General features: G+C 45.9%; 1 protein-coding gene across 1 annotated transcript; it reads left to right on the top strand.

Moving 5' to 3' along the window:
* The first annotated feature begins 293 nt into the window (after positions 1 to 293).
* LOC135057737 (putative nuclease HARBI1) lies at positions 294 to 19,328 on the top strand. Its single transcript, XM_063963510.1, has 4 exons — positions 294 to 517; positions 16,014 to 16,109; positions 16,221 to 16,411; positions 18,849 to 19,328. Exons 2-4 carry the CDS (start codon positions 16,088 to 16,090, stop codon positions 18,987 to 18,989), a joined length of 354 nt encoding a protein of 117 aa, XP_063819580.1. The 5' UTR covers positions 294 to 517; positions 16,014 to 16,087; the 3' UTR covers positions 18,990 to 19,328.
* Positions 19,329 to 19,439: the final 111 nt, after the last annotated feature.

Here is a 19,439-nt window from a genome sequence, read left to right as displayed (position 1 = left end):
ACCGGGAGGGTAGGCAAGTATGCCTAACGTGTGTGTGGTGGGACTCTCCGGAAATCCCTATACCATCTTCCATGCGCTTTTAGAACTGTTTAACCACAGTTCTGAGTGATCTGGTAATTAGCCTGTCTTTCTTTTGCTGCTTGAAGGGATTTGTGCAATATCTGACCTTTTTCTACTAGCTGCCGCGGCCGCATTGCTGTGATTAAACTGAAAATAAACTACAGCTCCCAGCAGCCCTTGCTGCTGGAGCTGTAGTTTACTTTCAGTTTCTTCTTGTCACGTGTAGTGCCTGCAGGGCACAGGGAACAAGATGACTCCCCAGCCTCCCCCCCGCTGCCATTACTCATCGCAGCAGTGCACTACTATAGTGCACTGCTGAGCTGGAAAAGAAGAGGCAGCCGTAGGTCCGAAAAGGGGGCGGGGCTACACGGCACTGTCCTGTACACAGTGCCAGGCCAGCCAGCAGCATCATTGGGAGAGCTCACTATCCAGGACAAGGAGCAGAAGAGCCTAAGTAGTGAGTGTAAGGGAAGGGGCACTGTGTGTGTGTGACTACCAGTACCATATACAGTATGTGTGTCTCTATGAGTGTGTGCATGTGTGTGACTGTATGTGAAAAGGTGTATGACTGACTACATATCTGTATGTGTGCTTGTGTCTCACTATATGTAAGTATGTATATATGTTTGACTCTATATATGCATACCTCCCAAGTTTATGTTTTTGCAAAGAGGGACACACGCGCGGCGAAGCCACGCGCGCTCCCGAAAAAAAGGCGTGACCTAAGAAAAAGGGGTGTGGCTTCGTGGGGGACCCGCGATCGCGAGCCACGCCCCCGTTTTCATCACTGAGGGGGCATGCCCAGCGCTCTGTGAGCCGCTGGCATGCCCCCTCTCCCTCTGACTCCCCTGAATAGACGCTGTGCGCATGCGCACAGCGTCTATTCAACGCTGCTCTGCTAAGCAGGGCAGCGACAGACAGAGACTCCCAACTGCCCCCCCACCGCGGGACACTGCGGCCCGCGGGTGGGACAGCGGGACAGTCCCCAAAAAACGGGACTGTCCCGCGAAAATCGGGACAGTTGGGAGGTATGTATATGTATGTATACAGGTGTGTGACTATGTGTATATATATATGAGCGAGTGAGTGAATGTATGCATGCATGTATATATTCAGGTGTGTGACAGTATGCATGTGTATAGGTGTGTGATTTTATGTATGTTTCAAGGTATGAGTATTTATTTCCCTTTTTTTATTTATCCCTAGGCCAAATAAATTTCTAGCCATCCCCTCGATAAAAATCTTTACAGCAGCTACCAGCCCTTATGGAGTTCACACACACAGACACACACACACTCAAAGTGTTCACAGAAGGATGTGTCCTGCTCAGGTACCTTCCCCAGGGAGGTCACCCCGCCACGATATGATTGGAGGCTGTCAATCACAGAAAACGTGTAATGGTGCAATCAACGTTTCGGGGACCACCTCCCCTTCATCAGGATGATTGCATCATTACACGCTTTATGTGATTGACAGCCTCTGAGTGCCACCTCGTTTTTCCAAGCACAATATATATATATATATATATATATATATACACTCACTCACTCACTCACACTCTTACAATGAAGGGGAGGGGGGGCGCCAACTTTCTGTCTTGCCCCAGGTGTCAAAGATCCTAGTTTCGGCCCTGCGTGTCCTCATTGCCCTGCTAAGGTTTAAAGTGTATTATTATTGCATTGCATTGCTGTAGAAGGTTTAAAGTGTATCTCTGGGTGTGTACGCGCTGTGAGTACTTTGTACCGTCAGCACGGCGTGTGTACGCAAAGTCCGTACACTGTACGGGACTCTGTATGCTAATGCTAATAGCGTAAAAGGTGCGTAGAGTGTGAATTAAGTATAGCGACCGCAGCGGCTAAAGGTTTAAAGTGTATTTAAGGTATGTTTAAGGTATAGCTTTCATTCCTGTAAAGATAATCAGCTTTATCAGTTGTATATTGTATAGCTTATGTGTACTGGTGGCTAGGCTTGGATTTAGCCATAGACTCAATTTATGGGTCATGAGAGAAGGTTTATATTGTAATATGTTTGAACTTCCACAGTTCAGGGAGATATGGCTTTTCTCTCAGGTGATTCTTCTCTCTAATCCTTCCCCCCCTATACCACACCCCAGGCCTAGGCTATCCAGTTTTAGCTTTGGGGTCGGCAGGAGCCGTATGCACCATTTATCAGTGGGCAGCCCCCAAGCTTTTATTTTATGATTATTTTTTTTTCTGTACAGAATAAGCAGCGCTAGGCTGTCTGGGGACACCAGCGCTGCTGCTCCTTCAACTTCCTGCCAGCGCCGGTAACTGGTCTGGTGATTCCGGTGGGCACTTCAGAACTACAGCTAGCAGGCTCCTTGGGGACCCACAGGCTGCAGTCGAAGAACGGGAAGACAGGTAAGGCTTGCAGGGACCTGCATCTACATTGCAGTCTTTACTCTGGTCGCAGAGGTGGACCTGAGGCACTGATGTGGGCGCCGGTCCTTCCACAACACCACTAGTCCACCAGGGCAATGTTATACTTGTGCTGGGGCTTTTTGTGAGTCCAGTGGCCACTGGAGGATAACATTAGCTAAGGGGAGGTCAGCTCTCCCCCCGGAAGTCCCTCCGCCTGCTCAGAGTGGTTCTCCACTGCGGCTTCCCGCCTCTGAGCTGCTCCTCGCTCCACCTCCTCCCACTCAGAGACGCTCAGCGGTCATTTTCAGATACGAGGATTATACTGCAGGTCTCCTGGAATGCTGGGTCCAGTCTTCCTGTATACCTCTTCCAAGTGCCAGGTTATACAGCGCTAAATCCTACCAGCCACTATGGTCTGAGTAGTTGATCTTAGTGCCCATTGCAATTGTGTATATATACACAATTGCACATTATATGTGACTTGTGCTAGCTCTGCAGTCTGAATTCCTCTGTCAATTATAACTATCCCTTCTCTTCTATAACCCTGGATACCAGTGTATAGGGGTTCACAGTACCTCACATTTACACAGTATTTGTGAAGGGTGTCACATTGCTATACTTGCTACACACTTATTATTGTGCTATAGTGTGCTATACTTTTACTGTTGCTTTATTCTCCAAAGGCAAAGATAACAAGGAGGTTACTGCTCCAGTGCTGGTCTCATGCGGTCCTGTTCAAATAGCAGACGGCATGACAGCTCCCGCCATGCCTCCCTTATGGGATCCCCACAGCAGTAACAACCTGCTTTATCTGTCCCCTCTCTGCCTCCTCCCTGGGTAGATGTACTGTCTCAGTTCAGAATCTGGCTCAAACTTCTGTCACCTTTCAGCCGATGTTACAGAGTAACATCCAAAGCACATAGGTGTACGGTTCCATCCTCACAGTCTACACAGCTTTCAGATTCTGACATATCCTCTGGGGAGGCAGAGGAGGCAGACGTCTTTCTCCCTGAGTCACCCTCAGGAGAGGAGGAATGTCATTCAACACTGGATGTTTCTGCGTTACTGCAGGCGGTCAAATCTATCCTGGAAATAGAGGAGGAGGAGCCAGCTCCTAAGCCTAAAACCCCACTATTCAAATGCCAAGAAGTTGTTTAAGCTAAATTTCCTCAATCAGAGCAGCTCACAAACCTCATGTGTGCAGCTTAGAGTACCCTTAGTAAAAAGCTTCAGTCACCAAAATGACTAGGTTCTTTAAACCCTCTCCTGTCTGGGGAATTTGTTAAGTGGGAGGTGCCCCCTACAGTGGATTCTCATGTGGCATGCCTGGTTCGAAGCTCTATCTTGCCTATTCCGTCTGCACCTTCACTGAAGGAAATTATGGATAGGAAAATTTAAACTTGTCTTAAATCTGTCTGTTCTCTTAGATGAGCTATTACACGTCTAGCTAAGGCCTCAGCCTGCATAGCTAAGGCTATTGGAAGCTGGGCGGAGGCCCTTGAAGACAGCCTCCCCTCTGCTGTTATCAAGGAACAGCTGACCCACATCTCCCATATCAGGGAGGCAGCCTTCTACCTAGGTGAAGCGGCTTTAGATACGGGTATCCTAGCTTCTAAGGCATCAGCTACTACCGTGGACGCCTGCAGGGTCATCTGGCTATGCTCTTGGAAAGTAGACGACTCCAAGAAGGCCCACGAATCCCTGCCTTATACTGGGGAGAATCTGGTTCAAAAATGGACAAGATGGTGGCTACTCTAGCAGCCTCCAGGACTGCTTTCCTGTCCTCAGCACCTACCCCAAAGCCTCGGACATAGGGCCTATTTCAGATCTGTTCGCTAGCTATTTTTTTGCAGCGCTGCGAACAGATAGATGCCGCCTATAGGGGAGTGTATTTTAGCTTTGCAAGTGTGCGAACGCGTGTGCAGCCGCCCTATACAAAAACAGCTTGTGCAGTTTCTGAGTAGCTCTGACCTTACTCAGCCGCTGCGATCCCTTCAGCCTATTCGAGCCCGGAATTGACGTCAGACACCCGCCCTGCAAACGCTTTGACACGCCTGCGTTTTTCCAACCACTCCCAGAAAACGGTCAGTTGCCACCCACAAACGCCTTCTTCCTATCAGTCTCCTTGCGAACTGCTGTGCGAATGGTTTCTTCGCTAGAACCAGTGCACAACAACGATCCGCTTTGTAACCGTACTGTGCGCCTGCACATTGCGGTGCATACGCATGCACAGTAGTTACCTGATCGCTGCTCAGTGAAAAATGCTAACGAGCGAACAGATCTGAATTAGGCCCATAGAAACATAGAATTTGACGGCAGATAAGAACCACTTGGCCCATCTAGTCTGCCCACTTTTTTTATACTTTAGGTAATCTCAACCCTTTTTAATAATAATAATAATAATAATAATTTTATTTATATAGCGCTCTTTCTCCAAACAGGACTCAAGGCGCTTTACATCAAAACAAGCATAATACAGAAGATTAATACAGCAATACACAGGCATAAAAATGAAAACCTAAAATGCATAGAGTAATCATAATGCAGGGTTGGTGTAGGCATTTTGGGTAATAACTTCCATGGGCTGTGTATTCCAACCTCACAGGGTACCAGGTGCGGCAGCCATCTTCGGCGCACAGCGTAGGATTACCCTTTTTGAATCTTAATTCTTTGTAAGGATATTCATATGCCTATTCCAAGCATGTTTTAATTGCCCTACAGTCTTAGCCTCTACCACCTCTGATGGGAGGCTATTCCACTTGTCCACTACCCTTTCTGTGAAGTAATTTTTCCTTAAATTTTCCCTGAACCTGCCTCCCTCCAGTTTCAGTGTATGATCTCGAGTTCTAATACTCCTCTTCCTCTGAAGAATGTTTCCCTCCTGAACTGTGTTAAAACCCTTGGTATATTTGAAAGTTTCTATCATGTCCGCCCTTTCCATTCTCTCCACCAAACTATACATGTTAAGATCTTTTAGCATTTCCAGGTAAGTTTTGTGATGTAGGCCATGCACCATTTTAGTTGCCCTTCTTTGTACACTCTCTGATGTATTTATGTCCTTCTGGAGATATAGGCCCTCATTCCGAGTTGTTTGCTTGCTAGCTGCTTTTAGCAGCATTGCACACGCTAGGCCGCCGCCCTCTGGGAGTGTATCTTAGTTTAGCAGAATAGCGAACGAAAGAGTAGCAGAATTGCTACTAAATATTTTCTTGCAGTTTCTGAGTAGCTCCAGACCTACTCCTAGATTGCGATCAGCTCGGTCCGTTTAGTTCCTGGTTTGACGTCACAAACACGCCCTGCGTTCGGTCAGCCACTCCCCCGTTTCTCTTGACACTCCCGCGTTTTCCCTGACACGCCTGCGTTTTTTAGCACACTCCCGGAAAACGCTAAGTTACCACCCAGAAACGCCCCTTTCCTGTCAATGACTCACCGATCAGCAGTGCGACTGAAAAGCGCCGCAGGATCAACAGCAAAACTGCTAAGTTTTTAGTTAAATAACTAAGCGCATGCGCGCTGCGTTCAATGCAAATAACAAATGCAAATAACAAATCGCAGCATAGCGAAAATCGTCAGCGAGCGAACAACTCAGAATGACCACCATGGTCTCCAGAACTGAACCTGGTTTCCAGATAAGGCCGTACCAATGACCTATACAGTGGCATTATTACTTCTTTTTCTCTTACGTCCTAGAGGATGCTGGGGTTCCATTTAGTACCATGGGGTATAGACGGGTCCAAAAGAAGCTTTGGGCACTTTAAGAAATCAATAGTGTGCACTGGCTCCTCCCTCTATGCACCTCCTACCAGACTCAGTTTAGAAAATGTGCCCGGAGGAGCCGGTCACGCTTAGGGAAGCTCCTGAAGAGTTTTCTGCATTTATTTTCTGTTTGTTGTTTTCAGGCAGGGCTGGTTGGCACCAGACTGCCTGCTTCATGGGACTTAGGGGGGGGAATGGCCCAACCTCCTATAGCGTTAATGGTCCCGTTCCCCACTGACAGGACATAGTTCCTGGGGGACCTATTCGCAAGCCCCACCACGGCGACCGTACAGTCCCGCAGCACGCCGCCACCCCTAACAGAGCCAGAAGTAAGAAGAGTGGTGAGAAGATGGCAGGCGTCCCGGTTAACAGGTCGCCGCCGGTAATGGCGGCATAAGGATAGGAGCGCAGCGCTGACGGTTCCGGTATAAATGGTCGCCCATGTTATGGTCGGCAGTCATTAGGTCAACCACTATTGGTCGACATTGGCATGGTCGACATGGACAAATGGTCGACACATGAAAATGGCCGACACATGAAAAGGTCGACATGAGGGTTTCGTTTACTTTATTTGGTGTTGTTTTCTGCGTAAAGTGACGGGGAACCCCAATTAGTGCACCGCGTCCCCTCGCATGGCTCGCTTCACTTGCTATGCTTCGGCCAAGGTTCCTTGCTGCGCTCGGCACAGATTACCGTTCCCAATCGTAGTCCACATGGATCGGAAAGTATGGAAAAGTACCCCAAAAGAAAAAAAATATGAAAAACTCATGTCGACCTTTTATGGTCGACCTAATGACTGTCGACCATCCAAATGGATACCAGCGCTGACAGGCTGCGTCTCCAGGCTTCAGAGACATAACATGTTCCGCTGTGAGGGGCGCGCTGAAGCCACAACTATACCCACACTGGCACTAAGTTTACAGGGGTTCTAACCCACTGTAAACCAAACATATAACCTCAGCCAGTATTAAAAAAATGGGAAGACCGCGCGCCATTATGGGGCGGGGCTTCACTTTGAGCGGATCCAGCAGCTCACCAGCGCCATTTCCCTCGGCAACTCTCACTGAACAGCCTGACAGAGACACGCAGCTCCACCACAAGGACTCCAAATTACCTCAGTGGTACCAGGGGTCATAGCAGGGGGGGGAGCAGTATAGGAATACTAGTACACTATTAAGGGTATTTAGGGGTACATTTACTAAGCAGTGATAAGAGCGGAGAAGTGAGCCAGTGGAGACGTTGCCCATGGCAACCAATCAGCACTGAAGTAACATCTATAATTTGCATACTATAAAATGATACAGAGCTGCTGATTGGTTGATGGGGAAATTTCTCCACTGGCTCACTTCTCCACTCTTATCACTGCTTAGTAAATGTACCCCATAGTCTGTGACCCAGCTAAGCTCAGCTTCATCAAGAAGGGCGCTGTGTGGCTGGGTACACATTCTCTGATTAGTGGATCCGAACCAGCATGGTTGGATTCCCGAAAAGGGAATGATCTCAGATATTTCTAATAAATTGTCCCATACTGAGAAAGAGACGCAACAGTTAAGTCTATGGATGACCTGATGAATAGAGATTCAAGTCCCATGCCAGCGTCTCATACCCCTGCCATTTGTCCACAAAAGCGTACATTGGCCCACATATTGCAGGCTGACACTGATGATGATGATGATGATGATGATGATGTGTCAGACCCAGAGGAGGGTGAGGTGGACTTAGGTGGGGGTGGGGGGGTGGATGCAGCCCTGTCACAAGGAATAGAGGTCCTGATAGAAGCTATTAGGGAAGTCCTGCACATCAAGGTACAACACAGTGACAGGAGAGGATGAGGAATCTTATTTTAATGTGAAAAAGAAATCCTCTGTTACTTTCCCTGCATCTCAGGAATTAAATTCCCTTTTTGAAGAAACTGGCGTTAATCCTGACAAGACGTTTCAGATCCTTAAATGGTTAATTACATCCTTCCCTTTTCCTCAGGATGATAGGAAAAAATGGGAGAACCCACTGATTGTTGATGCATCAGTATCTAGATTATTAAGATAGTCTTGCCTGTCCCGGGGGCAGCCTCCTTAAAAGACGCGGCTGACCGCAAGATTGAGACCACTCTCAAATCTATGTACAGAGCTGCGGGGGCAGCCCAGAGACCTACTATAGCTTGTACTTGGATCACAAGAGCCATTGCAAAATGGTCAGGTGAACTACTGGAGGGTTTAAATTACTTACCCAAGGGGGAGATTCTTTTACTCTTAAACTATGTACATGACTCTGCAGGTTTTAAGGTTGAGGCCATAAAAGAAATAGGCTTGCTAATTGCACGCACCACGGCCATGGCAGTGTCAGCACACAGGGGCTTATAGCTACGTCAGTGGACTGCGGATGCAGATTCCAGAAAAGGTGTGGAAAGCTTACCATTCACAGGTGGGGCCCTGTTTGGAGATGAACTGGATACGTGGATATCCAAGGCTACGGCGGGTAAGTCTACATACCTTCCCTCCGCAGCTCTCCCACCTAGGAAGACGTACTCGGCTTCTACTCTGCAGTCCTTTTGGACTGCAAAATTTAAAAATAAGACCAAAGGTTCTTCTACAACCTTCAAAGGTTATAGAAGTAAACCCTAGAAACCAGCAACTGCAGGTTCACAGGAACAGCACTCAGGTTCTGCTTCCACTAAGCCTTAAGCATGACGGTGGATCGCACTGCCTAGAAGACAGGCAGGTGGGAGCCCGTTTAAGAGATTTCAGTCACATCTGGACGACATCATGCCAGGATCCCCGGGTCATAGAATTTATCACCCAGGGTTACAGACTAGAGTTTCAGGAACTCCCACCTCACAGATTCTTCAAATCAGGCTTGCCAGCTTCTCCAGAGGCAGGCATAATTTTACAGGATGCAATCCAAAGACTAGTACAGACGCAGGTCATTGTTCCAGTTCCATCTCAGCTGCAGAACAAAGGTTATTATTCCAACCTGTTTGTGGTACCACAGCTGGATGGTTCAGTGAGACCCATTTTAAACCTCAAGTCATTTAACCCATTTTTATGGGTGTTCAAATTCAAGATGGAGTCTCTGAGAGCAGTGATCTCAGGTCTGGAGGATGGGGAATTCTTGGTGTCTCCGGATATCAAGGTTGCGTACCTTCATATTCCAATCTAGCCACCTCATCAGGCTTATCTAAGGTTTGCATTACAGGACTGTGACTGTCACTATCAGTTCCAGGCCCTGCCATTTGGCCTCTCCACAGCACCGAGGGTGTTCACCAAGGTAATGGCAGAGATTATGTTTTTCCTCCGCAAACAGGGAGTGAACATAATTCCATACCTGGACGACCTGCTGATCAAGGCACCATCCAGGGAGTGATTGTTGGACAACATTGCCCTCTCAACTCGACTACTCCAGGATCACAGGTGGATTCTGAACCTACCAAAATCTCACCTGGAATCAACACGGAGGCTTCCGTTCCTGGGGATGACACTGGATACGGAGGTACAGAAGGTATTCTTTCCATTGGAAAAGGCATTGGTAATCCAGTCGATGGTGCGGGATGTATTGGAACCAACCCGGATATCGGTGCATCTCTGCATTCGCCTTCTGGAGAAGATGGTAGCTGCCTACGAGGCGCTACAGTATGGAAGGTTTCACGCAAGGCCCTTCCAGCTGCATCTGTTGGACAAATGGTCTGGATCACATCTCCACATGCACCAGAGGATACGTCTGTCGCCAAGAGCCAGGTTTTCTCTTCTATGGTGATTTCTCCCCTGTCCGAGGGCTGATGGTTCGGGATTCAAAATTGGATTCTGCTAACCACAGACGCAAGCCTCAGGGGTTGGGGAGCAGTCATCCGGGGGGAACAGTTCCACGGAAAATGGTCAAGTCAGGAAGCCATTCTTCCGATCAACATTGTGGAACTAGGGGCCATATACAGCGCCCTTCTACAGGCATCACATCTTCAAGATCAAGCCATTCAAGTTCAGTCGGACAATGTGACGGCATTAACGTACATAAACCGACAACGCAGAAAGAAGAGCAGAGCAGCAATGTCAGAGGTGACAAGAATTCTCCTCTGGGCAGAAAGACACGTGGTGGCGTTGTCGGCAATCTTCATTCTGGGAGTAGACAACTGAGAAGCAGACTTCCTCAGCAGACACGACCACCACCCAGGAGAGTGGGGCCTTCACCCAGAGATGTTCGGGTGCTTGACACGTCGGTGGGGCGTTCCACAAATCGACATGATGGCCTCTCGTCTAAACAAGAAGCTCCACCCTTGTCCTCCTCTTTATTTATCTATTTGTTTCCAAACGTCTACTGCCTCACACTTTCTATAAACGCTATGTTATTAAGCGATATCGTTATGAGGTTGTTCTTGATTCCAGATTTTGTAAAGTATGCCGAACGTTGCACCGTTGCAGATAAGATAGACGAATCTGTTGACTCTTTTTTACTGTTTATTGATGTATATTACTACAGTTGATAAGATATGAGACTGTTGTTACGTTCTATTTTTGATATGTATGTTGACATATTTGGAACTTGTTTTCTATTATAAAATGAAAAATAAAGAATTTACAAAAAAAACAAGAAGCTCCAGCGGTACTGTTCCAGGTCCAGGGACTCACAGGCTTTGGCGGTGGACGTTCTGGATCTACCAGATGGTGTATGTGTTTCTGCCAATGCCATTGATCCCAAAGATTCTCAAAAGAATAAAAAGGGAAAGGGTTCAAGCAATTCTTATTGTTCTGGACTGGCCAAGACGGGCTTGGTACGTGGATCTGCTGGAGATGCTCCTGGAGCATCCGTGGCCTCTACCTCTTCAAAAGGATCTCCTGCAACAGGGGCCGTTCGTCTACCGAAGACTTACCACGGCTACGTTTGACGGCATAGAAGTTGAATTTCAAATTCTACCCCAGAAAGGAATCCCGGATAAGGTTATTCCGACTTTGATCCAAGCCAGAAAAGGGGTAACGCCTAAGCATTACCACCGTATTTGGAAGAACTACGTCTCTTGGTGTGAGAACAGGAAATTTTCTGCGGGGGAATTTCAACTGGGACTTTTTCTGCAGTCAGGTGTGGATGTGGGCCTACGCCTGGGCTCCATAAAGGTCCAGATTTCGGCCTTGTCCATTTTCTTCCAAAAACAATTGGCTTCCCTCCCGGAGGTTCAGACGTTCTTGAAGGGTGTTCTGCACATTCAACCACCCTTTGTACCTCCCATGGCACCTTGGGATCTCAATTTGGTGTTGCAGTTCCTCCAATCGGAATGGTTTGAGCCGATACAGGAGGTAGACTTAAAGTATCTTACGTGGAAGACCGTCACACGGTTGGCCTTGGCTTTGGCTTCAGGGTGTGTCGGAACTGGGGGCATTGTCTCACAAGAGCCCCTACTTGATTTTCCATGAGGACAGAGCTGAACTCAGGACTCGTCAGCAATTTCTTCCTAAGGTGGTGTCCACGTTTTACATCAACAAACCTATAGTTGTTCCGGTTGTGACGGACACCTTGGCTACTTCCAAGTCTTTGGATGTTGTAAGGTATATGTGAAATCGGACTCGTTGTTCTTTATGATCCCAATAAGATTGTGTGTCCTGCTTCAAAACAGTCTATTGCACGCTGGATCAGGCTCGCTATCAAGCATGATTATTCCACGGCAGGTTTGTCGATTCCAAAATCTGTACAGGCCCACTCTACTAGGTCGGTGGGTATCAATTCCTTTGCAGAGCCAGCCCTAACCAATATGATGCCCTAGGCAAGATTTTGGCAGGTGCCCCCAAGCACCGCTGCTAGTTCCACTTCTGACCCCGCACCCCTTTCCCAGCACCATCACCCCTCACACATAGCAGTCCCGATTTTGATCAGATTGGAACAGTGTGCACATTTGGTGCACAGCTCAAAAGGGAGCGTGTTCTTGTTGAGAAGGGGCATGGACACACAATAGTACCCCCACTCAAATTACGCCACACAGTAGTGCATCTTTGTTCACATTTTATCATGTGATAGTGTCCCTTATTCCTATTACATCACACAGCAGTACCACTTTAACTTATGGGCCTAATTCAAGGTTGATTGCAAAATAAAATTTTCCCCTAATGGGCAAAACTATGTGCACTGCATGTGGGACAGATACAGTATAACATGTACAGAGAGATTTAGATTTGGGTTGGTTATATTGTTTCTGTGCAGGGTAAATACTGGCTGCTTTATTTTTACACTGCAATTTAGATTTCAGGTTGAACACACCCCACCCAAATCTAACGCTCTCTGCACATGTTATATCTGTTCCACCTGCAGTGCACATGGTTTTGCCCATTAGAGGAAAATTTGGTTTTGCAATCAACCTTGAATTAGGCCCCATATACGTTATTCCTCACAGTAGTGCTCCTTATTCACATTACATCACAATGAATTGCTCCTTATTCACATTACACCACACCATGTTGCTCTTTATTCACATTAGACCACACAGTAGTGCCCTTTCTATATGTTATGCTGCAAAGTAGTGCACTTTATGCACATAATAATGTCCCTTACACACTTATGAAACACATTATTAATATCCTTATAAACATAATGCACCTTACACATTATGCCAACCTTTATTAATGCCCTTATACACATAATGCCCCTTACACATATGCTGAACACTACTGCACAACCAACCCACCCACACACAGCACTCACATGGCCGCTAACACTGTGACCTCTGCCTCTGCTTGGATTCAGATGTGTCCTCGAATATCTTGCCTCAATACACCATGCAGCAGGAGATTCCTGGCGTGAGTCAGCTGGCAGCTTTGCTAACGTTGGGCGCCTTTTTTGACGAAAATGCTTCTTATTTGCATTACTATGTGGCTAGGATGCAAACACAGCCACAGTCACACACAGAATATAGGCATGCAGCATACCATTTAATCAGCAGAAGCTGCTTGTGCTCCTAGGCATACCAAATGCCCTAGGCATTTGCCTAGTGTGCCTATGCCTAGGGACAGCTCTGTTCCTTTGTGTCCTATTCTATCTTCTGAGAGTGCTACCATTTTGGCAGCCAACATGGTCCAGTTCCAGGATGGGCCATCTGAACTTCTGTTCCTGCTTCCTCGCCTACAAGTCTACAGTCCACAGTTTCAGCAGATTACGCGAGTACCTTAACACCAATAGAGGCTTTAAGCATGCAGCCCCGGGATCTTCTGTCAACTCCGGCTGAGCACTCCTATTAGTCGGATCCAGAAAAGGCATCTACTCTCTTGAGTCCTATTTTGACTTCCAAGACTTTGATTGAAATTCAATCTTCTAACCAGTCATTTCATATTCCAGCATCTTATTTTGACGGAGATTTATTTCAGCTTGGTGATATAATACGCCAATACCTCACTGCCATAGATTCGGGAATCTTTTACGAGTATCACGCCAGCTCATGCAGTTAAGTATTTTCTCCTTTTCTTTAATGGTAGCCTTAGGGCCAACCCTCTTATTGAATCTAAATATCCAGTATTGAATGATCTTCCTGCTTTTATTAAAATGGTTCGACAGGACTTTGCAAGACCATCGAAGACATCTTTACAATTAGCCAAAGATCCGCTCCAGCATTGTTGCCTGTTCAAGACCAGAGCATGAAAGACTTCCAAGTTGTCAAGACCTCAGACTTGAGGTTCGCAAATACTTCATTGTCTTCTAGCAGAGATTCCAATTGCACTAGTCTTCCACTCAGTATTCAAGACATTCACCCAATGCTCAGTTTTTTGACCCATCACTTTCAAAACAAGATAATGCTTTTTGTGAACCAATGCATTAGAGATTACAGGAAACCTAACAATTTGAGAATACCGAAACAGTTCAAAGAAAACAGTCTATTGATGTAAGAATGAGCTACGCTTCATTTGTCTCCACTCCTGACTCTTCACATTGGGGCCGATTCAGACCTGATCACTGCTGTGCACAGGCACGACAGGCCGCAGCGACGGGATGGTGTAAAAAAAAAGCGATCGCACGGGTGATCGCAAGTTGAATGACAGGAAGAGGCCGTTTGTGGGTGGCAACTGATCGTTTTAGAGGAGTGTCTGGAAAAACACAGGAGGGACCAGGCGTTTGGAGGGAGTGTTTCTGACATCAGCTCTGGCCCCGATCATCGCACTGGAAGAGTAAGTCCTGGGCTGTGCAGAGACTGCACAAACTCCTGTTTGTGCAGCTCTCCTGCACATGCGATCGCACCCCTGCACAGGGATTTCCCCTTCCCCCTGTAGGCAGCGACTACCTGATCGCAGGGATGAAAAAATGCATCCTAGCGATCAAGTCTGGTTTAGCCCCATAGTCCCAAGTCCATAGAAGTGCAGGTTGATAAGGATAACGTTGTTTCAAAAGAGAAGATTCCAATGCTTACTGTAGACTTGGACTCATATTCCAATCGCAAATTTGTTGACGACTCAAGGTACATTATGGATGGAACTATGTCTTTCCTCAAGAAGAAATTCCGCTCTCTCTGGTGAAATCCGGATGTTCTCAGAAGAAAAAGAAGCATCAACGACGGTTTTAAGTTATTCTCCAGTTCTTCCATATGAAATTCTTCAAGTTTTCATAAGATTCAAGATGAGTGTCTGGAGTCCGCCCATGAAGAGGGTCATGAGCCTGAACTATTTCATACATGTGCTAAGTGCATACTTGCCTACCTGACCCTCTCCATTGGGTATATTTACTAAGCTTCCAATTTTGACCGATTTGGTGTATTTTCTTCAAAGTGTCATCTCGGGAATTTACTAAACTTGGTGGCCCAAGTTCAGAAATACTGTACGAATGAATACACCATCGGTCAAACACGGCTGTTTAGGTATAGAACTCGGTCATTTACTATTCATTCGTATTTGTAATTTCCACCGTGAAAGTGCATTTGCGGTCGTAAAAATATACAATTCGTAAAAAATCACAAAAAAAAAGTAGACCTGCTTTTGAGAAGCGTGTTTACATGTGTTCCGACTTCATCATTAATCACACCTGCATTTTTGGCCCTTTAAAAGGTGGGCCAGCACATTTCTCAAATCAATCACTCTGAAATGGCTGCTGCCGTGTGTAGCAGTGAATTTGGTTTTGCTGTGGGATTCCTGAGACTGCTGCATGAGGCTACAAGAAACCAGGGCCAGGAAACTGAATGTGGTCAGCAGGTTGTACAGGTGCCGCGGAGGCTGCGCAGGCCTCATTTTTTAGGGGGCGTTTAAACTTAAATGCATTGGCCGATGACCAGGTCATACAGATGTTCCGGCTAAATAGGAGTAACATTTTCCGTCTGTATGACCTAGTCAAACTGGACCTAGACCCTGAGACAGCACGCTCTCGCTCTGTCTCAGGCCTGCACAAACTCCTGGCTGTGTTGCACTTTATGGCTACTGGCAGCTTTCAGGCTGTGACAGGCGATGTAATAGGAATCTCACAGCCCACCTTTTCAAAATATTTAAATCAGGTGAGGCAAACCATACATACTCCTCTTTGCCCCATTTTTGTATTGTGTAATGTGAATTTATACAGTATATTTGAACAAAGTGCTTAAGACACTCACCTTATATTTTTGAATGTACACTCAGGTTTTGGATGCATTGGAACCCCACATAGATGCCTCTATCTGCTTCCCTACCCAGGAGTCTCAGTGGCATGCAGTCAGGGTAGCTTTCTATGAGCTTGCTGGCATGCCCAATGTGCTGGGTGCCATAGATTGCATATACGTTGAGCTGAGACCACCTAGGGGCAGGCAATATATTTATATAAATAGACATCTTGGCCAATCAACTAATGTCCAGGTGGTATGTGATGCAAATCTCAAAATTATGAGTGTTGTTGCAGGTTACCCTGGCGGCTGCCATGACTCATTCATCCTCAGTCAGTCATCCCTCTTTGATAAATTTGAGGCTGGAGAAATGCCGGATGGATGGCTGCTGGGTATGTACCAAGTATTTGTGTTAAATTTTGTGTTTACCTCAACCTGCACATTGTGTTTGCACTGTGTTTGTGCATCAATATTTTTCAATGTTGGCAATCTCTGTTTTTCAGGTGATGGGGGTTATGGCTGCTACTCTTGGCTTCTCACTCCATTGTCCGTCCCTGATTCCCCTGCTGAACACAATTACAATCATGCACATAAGTCTACGCGGGATGTGATAGAACGATGTTTTGGTGTACTGAAATCAAGGTTTCGGTGTCTGGATAAGTCTGCCGGGCTTTTGTTGTATAGTCCCTTAAAGGTGACTAGGATTGTGTTCTGCTGCTGTTTTCTTCATAACATGTGTTTGTAGCAACATCAGCCACATGATGATGATGAAGAAAACAGTCAGCAAGCAGAGGAGTTAGAAACATCTGGCGACACTGTGAGTACAGATATAGGGAGGCAGATAAGGCAAGACCTGATTTTGGCACATTTTAGCGGCAAGTAAATTTGCCTGTGTGCTTTGTATATGAACAATTAAGGCACACCAATGTTTTTTCTGTAGTAATGTGGCTCTTGCTCCCTGTCGAGCTAGTCAGCTGACTGTTGTTATTTTGCTTTATATGTGTTTATGTCTAACTGTTGGGTATCAGTTACTTAGCTATTTGTATATAGATTTTTGTTAGTAATTATGTGTTTATAATGTTAAAAGTTTGTTTTTCCAATTCGAAGGTAATGTTTGCCACAATACTACATAATAAATGAGTATGCCCTAACAACCATTTTTGTTTAGCCTATTGTTTGTGTTTGTTGTGTGTAGACTTTCTTCTGAAGCTGTGTTTGAAATATGTAACCTCATTACCACAGCATAATGGACATTGAGTAATGTGTGCCAATTAGCCAAACATACATTGCCTAACACCAACCTTACAAAATTGTTTACAAATAATTATGGCTGTGATGTGGTAAACCTTCATGTTAGTAATGATGCTAGAATAGTCCCAACACATGTGAGTAATTATCCTGTTACACTGACAGTTTTTTTCACATAACACATTGCACATCAATCATTTCTTACATTTATTACTGTACAACATGTGTTTTCATTTCAAATAAGTGCTATTTTGTAGGGCTAGGATTGTGAACAATGTGTCTCCAGCTGCAGGGTTGGTTATTTCTTAGGCTGTTCTTTGGTGGCTGACGTGGGTTTGGTTTGGACAGTGGAGCGGGTTCGGCTTGATCTTCGAACTGGTGATGAAATTGGGGTCTGTGTAGGTGTGTTGGTCCCTGAGCTGGAACCTTGTTCGTGTTGTGCCAACAAATTAATATTTTGACTGAGGTTAGCCAGGGTTGCGATAAGTTGTGTTGTGGCTGTTGTGTTGTTGTCTATGATGTGGGACATGGTTTCTGATATAATTTGATTATTTTGAATTAACTGAATGAGGGCTTGTTGATGGCGGTGTTGCTCATCCATTATGCGCTGAAAGGTAACAATAAGTTGGCTGTTATCTGCTCTCATCTGTTCCATACTGTTTGTGATTCTGCATAGCTGGACATTGAGCCTGCTTGTGTTTCTACACAATCTCGGTAGATGATGGGGCAGACTGGCTAGGTATTGGGGGGTTCACTACGGCTGGCCGGCGGTCGGGCTCCCGGCGACCAGCATACCGGCGCCGGGAGGCCGACCGCCGGCTTACCGACAGTGTGGCGAGCGCAAATGAGCCCCTTGTGGGCTCGCTGCGCTCGCCGCGCTACGCGCGCCACACTATTTTATTCTCCCTCTATGGGGGTTGTGGACCCCCACGAGGGAAAATAAGTGTCGGTATGCCGGCTGTTGGGCTCCCGGCGCCGGTATACTGAGCGCCGGGAGCCCGACCGCCGGCATACAGAAGACCACCCGTATTGGGTGTGTGTACGTAGGCAATCAATATTCTGTGCCTGTTGTTGGTTCCATGTTACCCAAAATGATGGGTCAGGTTGTTGCGGGGGGGTTGTTTGTCTCAATTGTGGGTGTGGTGACATTTGGGGTGGCGGGGTACTTTCCTGAGGCGTGGTAGGTTGGTTAACGTCTATTGCTTGCAGATGGAGGGTGTATGTTTCCTGTTGTTCAGATTCCTGTTGGACTTCCGGGGGCATGATGTCTGGTTCTGTATGGGGTTTAAAGGGACAACATTTGAGAATCTTTTTAAATTATGTTGGTTTTATTATTTAGTTTAACTTTCTAGACTTGTTTGTCAAACATTTTTCAAAAGAAAATTAGGATGTTCACCAAGACTCGTATACACATTCAAAAAGGCCAATTATGTAGGTTTCTATGAAGAAAAAATTTACATCAAAACAAAAGTGGACACATGTTTGACACACTTACGAAACAAACACACAGAGGTACAAAGTTTACCCCATGAAAAAAGTGATTTGTCATCCGCCATATCGTACTTGCATTAAAATATCAAACAGTAAATGACAATATGAATTCTATCACCATTGTGAAAGGGTGTGAATCTACCTGAAGCACAATTTTTTCCTATTCAAATAAATAATGACAACACAATACTACTGTAAGGCGCAAGAGAACACTCTAAATTTGCGCAACTTTTATAGTGGAGATTGGGTCATTTTTATTTTGAAAGCCATGTGCTTGCTGCTGTGGATAAGTACTAGGATTTTTTTATTTTTTTTTGCTGATGTGTATTTTGTGTGCAAAAACAGTGTGTAAGTATGTTATTTGTAATTTTTGTTTTGTGTTTACTCACCAGACAGCTGAGGGGAATGTGGTCCTGGTGTTTGAGTACTCTCCAAAATGTGTTCTGGCGGCTGAGGCAACACAGTTGAAATACAACGTGGGGGTGGGCTTAATGCTGGTGTTGATGCAACATCAGGACGACGTCTCTTGGTAGGCCTGCTCGTTTGGCTGCCAGACCCCTGTGAAGGACGTCTTTGTGGACTGTGATGCGATGTTGAAGTTCCTATGGATTAATGCAAACATTAGATTGTTTGTAAATTTTGTGTTGGGCACATTAACTGGTGTCAATTTTGCGTTACCTGTATCGCCAGCATCCACAACTCTTGACAGTGTTGCTTGTGTTCTGGAAGTGGTGGCTTGCTTTCGTACTGTAAAAATGATAAGTTGGTGTTTATGACCTTTAATTACAGTGTGTACTTTTGTAAGCAGCAACATTTAGTGATGTGTCCATATGATTACCATTATGAGTACACTTTCTATCAATAAATTATTTAAAAATGGGTTGCTTCATTGTTTGTGAAAAGGCTAATGAGGTTCCATTTCCAAAAACATAGCCAAGTAGTCTAATTTTCCATGGCCAACAGCTGAATATACACCCATGTAT

The sequence above is a fragment of the Pseudophryne corroboree genome, chromosome 3 (assembly GCF_028390025.1).
Source record: "Pseudophryne corroboree isolate aPseCor3 chromosome 3, aPseCor3.hap2, whole genome shotgun sequence".
Taxonomy (NCBI): Eukaryota; Metazoa; Chordata; class Amphibia; order Anura; family Myobatrachidae; genus Pseudophryne; species Pseudophryne corroboree.
This window is presented reverse-complemented; position numbering and strand designations above follow the sequence as displayed.